The following is a 12,317-nucleotide window of genomic DNA, read 5'->3' as shown; positions in this document are numbered from 1 at the left end:
ACACAAAAGGACTCAGGGCATTTGTGACATATTTTTGTGTCCTCAAAGTTCCGTCAATCACTACGAGCTGTGATAGCATCCCACACAATAACACCTGGAGTAACATCACTGTGCCTCTCCAAAGAAGAAAGGGACCTCTTGTCTGGTCATCACCATATTCACAGATTACGGTCATCCAAGATAGTGCAAAAGTGCAATATATCACTGAACACAAGGTGACTCCATTCAATATCAGTCCATGTTTCACTGTCATGGCACCACAGACATTTGTGTTGTACTGTCAATGGCAGCCTAAGCATGGGACACTAATTCTTTAGTCTAGCTACTGCTCCGACCAAAGGTGGGGTACGACACAAAATTTTGCAGGGAGTCCATTTTTTGTTCTCAAACTGCAGGCACAGATGTGACGGAGTTACGATGTGCTTAGTGCACAACACAGAGGTCCTCCTTGTGTGGTTTACATGTTGCAAAGGTTGTTTCAAGTACACTGCAGAAGTTTTGCTGGGAAGCCCTTATACATCCTCCATACAGTCCTGATCTCTTCCCATGCAATTTCCATATTTTTGGAGCCCTGTAGAGAAATATTCGTGACTTGATTTGCTTTGGATGAAGAAGTGCATGCATGAGTACAATCATGTTTCTGTAGGCAACCACAAACATTTTTCCATGAAGGCCTTGACTGTCTTGTATCACAGTCAGATAATTGTATTAACAGTTATGGTGATTACTTTCTAAATAACAAACTGTTTACTTTCTTTTTTCCATCTGCCTCATTTTCATTTAACTGACCCTTATATATTGACATCTGGCAACATATTCTTTGTGTTTTAATTACTTTTGTCACACAGTGAATATTAAAATACTTCCAATAAAATAATCCTCAATTTGATCATAACATTTATGCATATGTCTTTAAAATTAATGCAATGTATCCCTTTCATTTGTGACATACTTAAAACTGTTGGATGAATTTTGCTTTATTAACAGAGACTATACAGAAAACCAACAATCCATTTAAAGGCATATTCCGTTATATGTTCAATCTTAAAACAGGCAAATTATAATGTAGGACTCCCAGAGGCAACCAATCACTAGGTCAGACCAGCCAAATTATTCTCCTGCACTCTCAAGCACTAGTGAACATCACTTTGTGCTTGGTGCCGCAAGACTTACCACATTTATGACGACGTTTCATGAAATACATTAACAAGCTGATGCACATTTTTGGGTTTTCCAGTATACTGATCAACTCTTAGAACTTCAGGATGATGCAGATGCAGTTTATACTGATGCTTCAGCTGTGTACTACCCAGCCAGTTAAAGAGTGAGACAAGAAAAGGAGATGGAAAGAGAATGGACTTGACTACAGGGATCTTTTATCATTTCTACATGGTACTGTGGAAGATTTATATTTCTGCACTACACAGGCATTTATCAATTATCCTATCAATGTACAAAGATCCATAAATTTCAAAATGGGTGAATCAAGCAGACTACCATTAATACCGTATTTGAACATTATTGCTATGTTTCTTCCACCCACCCATACTAAAAACCATAGACTCCCATACATTGCAACAAATAAAAATTCTGTTCAAATCACTTAATGATAACACTTTTACTGTACACAGCAAACAGTCTCAGATTACTGCCCATTCTGTCCAACAGATAATTTATGTACACACACAGCAACAGTTCTTTCACATTTGTCTTGTACAATCCTGATGTTAACTATAGCATTGCATCAAACAGGATATCTAAACATGTGTAAGCAGCCTGTTACCTGTCATCCAGAGTTCAAGCTTCTTTTTCTCTAGGAAATTCACTATATTCAAGCCAAGAATATGTTCAGGGATCCTGCAGCACACTGCCATTAAGGAAATTGGTCTACAACTGGGTGCACCTGTTCTTTTTCCCTTACTATATAACTGGAGGAAATTGTGCATCCCCTGTCACTTAGGACTGTTGGATGTGTGAGAGTTTAATGACATATGCAAACTAAGTAAGGGGACAATATTACTCTCCATAACATCGAACTGGAAATTCCATCAGAAGCTGGCACTTTATTTGTTTTCAACTGGTTCACTGGCTTTTCAGTGCCAGAAATACTCATTTCTATGTCATCTATTTGATGATGTCATGTGGAGGCTTTACAACACTGCAGTGTGAAGAATTTTTTAACTGTGACCTTTAAGGCTTTTTCTGTTCTTTTGCTGTCATTAGAGCGACAGAATAGAAGCTTTCGATTCGTTTAGCAATTTTGTGTATGACCTGAGTTTTCTACGATTCTCAGAAAGTTCTTTCACTATTGTATGATGTGAAACTTGTAACATGTGTCATGTGTAGCACCCCTTATAAACAATTACTTCTACAAACATGTGTCCCTCAGCATTTCTATACACTTTCTTGAACTGAGAATGCAATGATCTGTTTTCTTCTTATTTTCTGAATGATGTTATAAAATCATGGTGGGTCTTTCCCACCCTTAAACTAATTATATAACACATCCTTCCCAGTGTGAAAAATTGATTATTTCAAATTCATGCACACAATTCATCTCTGTCCACTGCATTCATATTGAATGATGTCCATTCAATGTAATGCAAGTTCCTAGCTACTGGTTATCTGGTTTGCTATGCAAAGAAAAAGTCCTAGCCTTCTTGATGAACTTAATGATTCAACTAACCATCATTATTACAATAATAACATTGTGGTCAGTAATCCCTGCCTCTTTACTGACTCTGTCAATAAGGTTGGGTCTATCTGTAGCCATAAGATAAAAAAAAAAAAAAAAAAAATTCTGTTATGTTTGGACTGCTGAACTAGCTGATGAAGATAGTTTCTGGAGAAAGTTTTCAGAACTGCTTTAGGACTGCCTGTCCTCTCCACCAACGGCAGTGTATGCAGGTGTCCTAGTCTACACTTGGCATGCTAAGCTCTACTCCTGCCACTAGTTGGGGTACTTTTGCAGAATACAGCTTAGACTTTCTTTGAATAATTTATAAGCTCTCCTCCTGCCACTAGTTGGGGTACTTTTGCAGAATACAGCTTAGACTTTCTTTGAATAATTTATAATTGTTGTAGCAGCATCAGATGACCATAAAAAGCATCCGGTACCTAATTTGAATTCATCTCAGCCAGTTATATATGCATCCAGATTAGTTTGCAGGTTGACTGAATTCTTACCTCACTAGACATAATACTATTTTTTATTATAATGAACATACACCTCCTCCCCCCTCCCCAGAAAATATAACCTATCTTCTCATAAAATATGTTGGAGCTTCCTGATTTTGATTTCATCCAGTTCACAGTTCTAAGCATAATAAGGCCACAACGATTTTTCTGGTGAATGGTGAATTCTTGAACACAGTTACAAATGCTTTGGGAATTAGCTATAAGAATCTCAGTCTCTGTAAATTACTGACAAACCCATTTTGCTCTTTGGACATGGGATTCTCAACGTTCTTCGGAGAAGCTTGAAATCTCACCTTTCAGCCTGCAACCAAGGACAAATATCTTCATCACTTTCTCTAGCCACGTGCAGGAATTAAAGATGTTCTCAAAACTCAAGTGAAAGGCATCATTGGTCCTGACTTGAGCAATGACCTGATCACATGATATCTACAGGCAAAACCTCCTCCACATCTCAAATAAGGTCTTCCAGCAAACATACAGAGTGCACAATGGTTTCTTTCTTACCATAGACAGTATTTTCCTAAGGGACACTATTAGTCACCCAGCACTGGTGCTCCTGGTAACTAATGAACCCCTCCCTCCTGTGTGTCTGAACAGAATTCTGCTGATGGGGCAGCCACGTGACTACTCTTGGGCAAACGGGAGAAATCAGACTCCAAGTCTCCACATTTGCCCTCTGCCTGTCCAATGTGAACCAGTCACAAATAATTAACTACAATGAGCTCATTTCTTAAAACTTTCCAATCAAACTGACAAGTCTGCTGGGACAATATTACCACAAATTAAAGTTAGTTCACAAATAGAGGTCATCATCACCAGAAGTTTTTTCTAAGGAAGGTGTTATGTTTCTGCCAAGTAGAAAATACCTGACATCATTTCTGGGCACACAGTGTATAACATCACAAAATAACATAACAAAATGTTGACATAATATGAAACACCTTTTGGTCAGATAAAGAGTGTAGTATTCAATTTTAGTACTACCCTACGTCTTAGTTAATGGCTGTGTTGCAATCAATTAAGGATTTACTTCATGACTTGCTGGAGCCTTCCTCAAAATTCAACAGGACATAACCATAAATCATTTACGGTTGTCTTAGTAAAAAAACAAAATGGACATCAAACAGATCAATTTATTCAAACATAATTTTAATAAAATCATCTGTAATAAGTCTATAAAGGAGATTCAAAGCCAAATGTGTTCATTCATAATGCCTCAAATACACAGTACCTGTAATTTTTATCCTTTGAATTTCCTAAATCGGGAGAGTCCTTCTTCCTGGTATCTTTAGAAGGTCTCGGTGACCTCCTTGGGGAGCGAGATAAATGTTCTTTCCCTTTCGCTTTCGGAGATCGACTTCTGCCTCGATCTCTTTCCCTCTCTCGTTCCTTCTCTTTTTCACGTTCACGCTCCTTTTCCTTTTCCCTTTCTCGTTCTCGTTCTCGTTCACGTTCACGCTCTTTTTCTCTTTCCTTTTCTTTTTCTCTTTCACGTTCTCTTTCTTTCTCTCTTTCTCTCTCTTTTTCCTTTTCTTTTTCTTTCTCACGTTCTTTCTCTCTGTCTCTCTCCCTGTCTCTTGCTTGTGATCGTGGAGAGCTGCTCCTGTTACGTTTATCTTTTCGATCAGATGACAAAGATCTATTTGGGCGAGGTGACAGGTTATGCTTTACACCTGAAATGAAAATGTATGCAATTTGTTTAGAAAGTAAAAATGAATAAGATGGAAACAAACTATTTCAGTATTACAGACTAGGTGACCTTCAGAGAAAAGTAAATGACGCCATAATTTTGAAAATAAATACTAGAAAATACTTTTTATAAATAGTAAAATAAAAACAAAAATTTTAATTGTATTATCAGTTCATTAGATACAAACAATACTATCAATCACACTATCCTTCAGAGCATTAAAACCTTTCTTATCTATTGCAGTGACTCTAATTATCAATCCCAGATATCCACATTGCATGTGAGACATAATATAAATGATTTATTTGCTTTTTTTCTAATTAGGACAATGATATACTGACAAATCAAATCTAAATATGTCATCAGCATTAATTTGTCCCAGAATCTCTGGAAATCCATACATGAGATGTATTAAGAGTTTTTTTCTAAATCCCCTTTTTTGTACAAATGGTCCATCCACTTCACACTATATGCTCTACATCAACAAATAATATTCTGAAACCTCATACACAATCAATTAATTATAGTTGGGGATTCAACCATCAGTTCAGTGGGGGGTGGGGGGGGGGGTGGGGGGGGGGGGAGTGTGACACATTCACCAATTGGTGTGACTAATGCTCCTCTCCTCTCTCAATGGCATCACACAGTGTGCAAATCAGCAACTTCCAAGGCTAACAGTAATATCTAATTTGATCAAAGCAGTATCCATCCTATCCTAGTGATTCCTCAAGATTTTTCTAGGTCATTTTTTATGGTAAATACTTCTAAAGGACAAAGTGACTTTGTCATGGGACAGCGATCTGCACATACAAAGCCACTCGGCTTCCCAGCGACGCATGACTTTGTATCTCAACAGCGAGGTGACAGCATGCACGGGGATGGCACACTGAAGTACCTGAGAATCACAACATGCCTCAATCTGTCCTTTCATTCCTCGCAATTTCCATGTGCCAAAGTACCCATCAGAAAGACACCTCCTTCCCCAGTTGTTGTAGTTGGTGGAAGGCATCCTGGATATTCTGGATGACTTTATATGCTGGGTACAAATGTTGGAGAGAGAAAAGGGTGCTCAGATAATCTAAACAGACAAGAAATTTAGTCTGCTCCAGTGCCTGAAAAGTCGCATATAATTCTGCATCAAAGATAGTAAATTCTTGAGGCAGTCGGGTGTTGAGGACATGATCCGGAAAAAGAACAGAGCAACCAACGGAGTCCCCCTGCTTAGACCCATCCACAAAGACAGGTACATAGTTGCTGTGCTCATTTAAAATGTCTGGAAATATCGAATTAAAAACAGAAGCAGGAGTGCAATCTCTCCTGTACTGCACTAAATCTAAAATGATGCCGGGCCTCTGCAGTAACCAGGGCAGCAGATGGTTAAAACCCTGAATTTGGGGCTGTACTTGGAGTAACTCCAGCACATCTGCAACCAAATCCCAAATGGCACTGTGGCCTGTGGATGGCAGCACTGTGTGAAATAACTCAGAAATTAATATGTGATGTACAATGAACACACCCGTTAGGAGAGTGCAGCACAATTTGGCATTAATGGTCTATGGCAGCAGATGACCAAAGCGAGTGGCTCAATATTTCTGCAGGGGGCTTCCAATGACTTGTTAAGTCCATGTAAAAGGAGATCTGACATAGTGTTAGGAGGTATCCCACGACTTTTGTCACCTCAGTGTATAGATTCATTTGGAACAACTAGCAGCAAAGGAAAATACTGTTAGAGCACTTGCCTGTGAAAGGCAAAGGTACCAAATTCGAGTCTCGGTACGGCACACAGCTTTATTCTGCCAGGAAGTTTCATATCAGCACACACTCGACTGCAGAGTGAAAATCTCATTCTGCAAAATACTGCAGTTTGGACAAATGTGCGGATCTAAAAGAACACTCATATACCGTCGTCTTTCATCACCACACAAGACCCTTAAAGTAAAAAAGGTGAACTACTAATACTGAAAATGGAAAATGAAAGGGATATTTTATGTTTATCTCAACATTACTTGGAGATGAATAAACAGATACATATAGATGGATGAAAGCTAAAATCAGTATTAGGTATAAGGCCATACAGGATACAAACATTGAGGCAAACATATCTCTAAATGCTGCGCCACAACATGGAAACTGAATAGACAAGTTAATGGCAGTACTGACAGTTTACAGACAACCTAGAAAATATGTTTGATTTTTCACTAAGCAGCTGAATAGGTTCTTAATAAAGTAATGCAGACTTAAACGGAGACATATGTTTTAAGGTGACTTTAATTTTGATTTTCTGTCTGATAGTACGCCCGCCCCCCGCCTTGCCGTTGGTGGGGAGGTTTGTGTGCCTCAGCGATACAGATAGCTGTACCATAGGTGCAAGCACAAAGCACAACGGACCGGTATCTGTTGAGAGGCCAGACAGAAGTATGGTTCCTGAAGAGAGGCAGCAGCCTTTTCAGTAGTTGCAGGGGCAACAGTCTAGACGATTGACTGATCTGGCCTTGTAACACTAACCAAAACGGCCTTGCTGTGCTGGTACTGCGAACGGCTGAAAGCAAGGGGAAACTACAGCCGTAATTTTTCCCAAGGGCATTCAGCTTTACTGTACGGTTAAACGATGATGGTACCCTCTTCGGTAAAAAATTCTGGAAGTAAAATAGTCCCCCATTCGGATCTTCGTGCGGGGACTACTCAGGACGACGTCGTTATCAGGAAAGGAGAACTGGCATTCTACGGATCGGAGCATGGAATGTAAGATCCCTTAATCAGGCAGGTAGGTTAGATAATTTAGAAAAGAAAATAGATAGGTTAAAGTTAGATATAGTGGGAGTTAGTGAAGTTCGGAGGCAGGAGGAACAAGACTTCTGGTCATGTGAATACAGGGTTATAAATACAAATTCAAATAGGGGTAATCCAGGAGTAGGTTTAATAATGAATAAAAAAAATAGGAGTGCAGATAAGCTACTACAAACAGCATGGTGAACACAAACAGCATGGTGAACACGTTACTGTGGCCAAGATAGACACGAAGCCCATACCTACCACAGTAGTACAAGTTTATATGCCAACTAGCTCCGCAGATGATGTAGAGATTGATGAAATGTATGATGAGATAAAATAAATTATTCAGATAGCGAAGGGAAACAAAAATTTAATAGTCATGGGTGACTGGAATTCAACAGTAGGAAAAGGAAGAGAAGGAAACATAGTAGTTGAATATGGAATGGGGGTAACGAGTGAAAGAGGAAGCCGCCTGGTAGAATTTACACTGTGCTTAACTTAATCATAGCTAATGAAGGGAGCAGAGGATCAAGAAGGTGAAAAGACAAGGGCTAGTAGAAATCCTTGGGTATCAGAAGATATATTGAATTTAATTGATGAAAGGAGAAAATTAAAAAATGCAGTAAATGAAGCAGGCAAAAAGGAATACAAATTTCTCTAAAATGAGATCAACAGGAAGCGCAAAATGGCTAACCTGCGATACCTACAGGACAAATGAAAGGATGTAGAGGTATATAACACTTAGGGGTAAAATAGATACTGCCAATAGGAAAATTAAAGAGACCTTTGGAGAAAAGAGAAACACTTGTATGAATATCAAGAGCTCAGATGAAAACCCAGTACTAAGGAAAGAAGATAAAGCAGCAGGGTGGAAAGAGTATATAGAGGGTTTATACAAGGGCACTGTACTTGAGGACAATATTGTGGAAATGGAAGAGGATGTAGATGAAGATGAAATGAGAGACATGATACTGCATCAAGAGTTCGACAGAGCACTGAAAGACCTAAGTCAAAACAAGGTCCCGGGAGTAGACAACATTCCATTAGAACTACTGATAGCCTTGGGAGAGCCAGCCCTGACAAAACTCAACCATCTGGTGAGCAAGATGTATGAGACGGGCAAAATACCCTCAGACTTCAAGAAGAATATAATAATTCCAATTCCAAAGAAAGCAGGTGTTGAAAGATGTGAAAATTACCAAGCAATCAGTTTAATAAATCGCGGCTGCAAAATACTAACACGAATTCTTTACAGATGAATGGAAACACCGGTAGAAGCCGAACTCGGGGAAGATCAGTTTGGGTTTCGTAGAAATGTTTAACTCATGATGCAATACTGACTTATCTTAGACGATAGATTAAAGAAAAGCAAACTTACGTTTCTAGCATTTGTAAACTCAGAGAAAGCTTTTGACAATGTTGACTGGAATACTCTCTTTCAAATTCTGAAGGTGGCAGGGGTAAAATACAGGGAGTGAAAGGCTATTCACAATTTGTACAGAAACCAGATGGTAGTTATAGGAGTCAAGGGGCATAAAAAGGAAGCAGTGGTTGGGAAAGGAGTGAGACAGGGTTGAAGCCTATCCTCGATGTTATTAAATCTGTATATTGAGCAAGCAGTAAAGGAAACAAAAGAAAAATTCGGAGAAGGAATTAAAATCCATGGAGAAGAAATAAAAACTCTGAGGTTCGCCGCTGACATTGTAATTCCGTCAGAGACAGCAAAGGACCTGGAAGAGCAGTTGAACGGAATGGACAGTGTCTTGAAAGGAGGATATAAGGTGAATACCAACAAAAGCAAAACGAGGATAACGGAATGTAGTTGAATGAAATCGGGTGATGCTGAGGGAATTAGATTAGGAAATGAGACACTTAAAGTAGTAAATGAGTTTTGCTATTTGGGGAGCAAAAGAACAGCAATGGTCGAAGCAGAGAGCATATAAAATGTAGACTAGAAATGGTAAGGAAAGCGCTTCTGAAGAAGAGAAATTGGTAACATCGAGTATAGATTTTAGTGTCAGGGAGTCATTTCTGAAAGTATTTGTATGGAGTGTAGCCATGTATGGAAGTGAAACATGGACAATAAATAGTTTGGACAAGAAGAGAATAGGGACCGATGACTGTTGCAGTGTGGTCCCTTTAACCCCACAAACCAACCAACCCAGAAGAGAATAGAAGCTTTCGAAATGTGGAGTTACACAAGAATGCTGAAGATTAAATGGGTGGATCACATAACTAATTAGGTGGTAATGAATAGAATGGGGGAGAAGAGAAATCTGTGGCACAACTTGACTAGAAGAAGGGATTGGTTGGTGGGACATGTTTTGAGGCATCGAGGAATCACCAATTTAGTACTGGAGGGCAGCGAGGAGGGTAAAAATCATAGAGGGAGACCACGAGATGAATACACTAAGCAGAGTCAGAAGGATGTAGGTTGCAGTAGGTACTGGGAGATGAAGAAATTTGCACAGGATAGAGCAGCATGGAGAGCTGCATCAAAACAGTCTCTGGACTGAAGACCACAAGAACAACAGTACTGATCATGGACACCTTGTGTTGATGATGTCCAGTTTTATGGTACTTCCCATAGTAAAATTCCCAAAGGTGATTGAAGTTCACAGTGCAAGACCCAGTGACAACTTGTTCTTAGATACAAATACCTTCATTATTTACAGATAAAAATTAACAGTATGTCTACATCTATCTGACTTCTCTCCAATTCACACTTAAGTGTTTGGCAGAGGCACAGAACCACATTATGACTATTTCTCAGCTGTTGCACACTCTGACAGCACGTGGGAAAAATGAACACCTAAATATTTCTGTGTGAACTCTGATTTCTCTTATTTTATTAAAATAGTAATATCTCACTGCATAGATGGGAGTCAACAAAATATTTTTGCATTCCGAGAAGAAAATAGGCAACAGAAATTTCTTGAAAAGATCTCACCGCAACAAAAAATGTCTTTGTTTTAATGATGCCCTCCCCCAATTCATTCATCATATTCTAACAATCTCTACCCTATTTCACAATAATACAAAACAAGTTGCTCTTCTCTTAACTTTTTCGATATCCTCTGCCAATCTTATCTGGTAATGTTGCCATACTGTACAGCAATAACACAGCAGAGGACAGACAAGCAATGTGTAGGCAATCTCTTTAGTACATTTGTTACATCCTCTAAGTGTTCTGCTGATAAAACAATTTTTTATTCACTTTATCCATAACATTACCTGATTATACAAGTTAAATGCTTATGACTACACACGCCTGCCAAGCAGGTAGGTTCAGATCACAAAAGAAAAACATAATCAATGACTATCACAGTGTTTGGAGAAACCTTAATCAAAGGACACAATGTTGTTGAAAAATTTAACTCTTTGTTAAACATATTACTTCTGCATGTGTAATACCATCTCCTTAAAAAAAAAACATGATGGAACAATTCAATAGAACTGTGGTTAACAGGTGTAGAACACATGGGATTAAAATATTTTTAAACAGGAAGAGAAATATCTGTTTCAGAGAACAAGTTGTAACCGAGAGTTAAAGTCCATTAACATAATTAATGTAAAATCCACTGATCTGATATATAAAATCCATGCACTATGGGGGAAAAAAAAAACAAAAAACAAACACCACACAAATTGCAGCAATATTAAGCAAAAAGCAGTTTACTGTTACCAATCACTGAGTGTTTTTAAGGTTTAAACCACATTCATCAAATGGCTTTATGTGGAATAACATGGTATACTTGTGTTGTGTTACAAATTTGGAGCAACCTGTGGCTCTTTCTAGTAGAGAAAAACAAAACTATTTCGGTATATGTACTACTTCAGGACATGCACTATCTAGTAGACAAAATTCTATTTCAGTACATGTATTGAAATAATGTTTTATTTTTCTTTATTAGACAGTCCACAGGTTATTCCACAGACATAACACAACACACAATGCCATACTGATCCACATAAATCCACTTGATAAGCAGGTTTAAATCTCCAAAATGCATTGCGGTTTGCTCCAGAACATTTGAACATATTTTTAGCTCGAATATAATAAATTTTCTTGAGATCGAGAAGCTAAGTCCATGAATCAGCATGGTTTTAAAAAGCACTGCTCATGCAAAACTCAGCTTGCCCTTTCCTCAGATAATATACTGAGAACAGGCAGATTCCATATTTCTAGATTCCCAGAAACCATTTTACAGAGCGCCACATTTCAGGCTGCTAAAGAAGGTACAAGCATATGGCTCAAAACACTTGTTAAGTTATAGAACTCAGTATGGTGTCCTTGAAGTCAAGTGTGTCTCAGAGACAAGGATATCATCAGGAGTGCTCCAGGGAAGTATGATGGGATCACTATTATTCTCTGTATACATAAATGATTTGGCAGACAGGGTAGGCAGCAATCTGCAGTTGTTTCCTGATTATGCTGTGGTGTACAGAACGTGTCGATGCTGAGTAATTGTACGAGGATACAAGAGGACTCAGAAAAATTTCTAATTGGTGTGATGAATGGCAGCTATTTCTAAGTGTAGAAAAATGTAAGTTAATGCAGATGAGTAGGAAAACCAAACATGTACCGTTTGGATACAGCAATAATAGTGTCCTGCTTGTCACACTAAGGTCATTTAAATATCTGGGCATAATATTG

General features: G+C 38.5%; 1 protein-coding gene across 7 annotated transcripts in view; it reads right to left on the bottom strand.

Moving 5' to 3' along the window:
• The window catches only part of LOC124593671 (zinc finger CCCH domain-containing protein 13-like), a 234,343-nt gene that overhangs the window by 132,860 nt on the left and 89,166 nt on the right, over nucleotides 1-12,317 (bottom strand). For all 7 annotated transcript variants that reach the window (XM_047131957.1, XM_047131959.1, XM_047131958.1 and 4 more), the window contains exon 6: nucleotides 4,430-4,871. In XM_047131957.1, coding sequence (XP_046987913.1) covers nucleotides 4,430-4,871 — 442 coding nt within the window. The remainder of the gene's footprint in view (nucleotides 1-4,429; nucleotides 4,872-12,317) is intronic.

Source organism: Schistocerca americana, chromosome 2, assembly GCF_021461395.2.
Source record: "Schistocerca americana isolate TAMUIC-IGC-003095 chromosome 2, iqSchAmer2.1, whole genome shotgun sequence".
Taxonomy (NCBI): domain Eukaryota; kingdom Metazoa; phylum Arthropoda; class Insecta; order Orthoptera; family Acrididae; genus Schistocerca; species Schistocerca americana.
The sequence above is the reverse complement of the archived record's forward strand: the minus strand, read 5'-3'. Positions and strand labels throughout refer to the sequence as shown.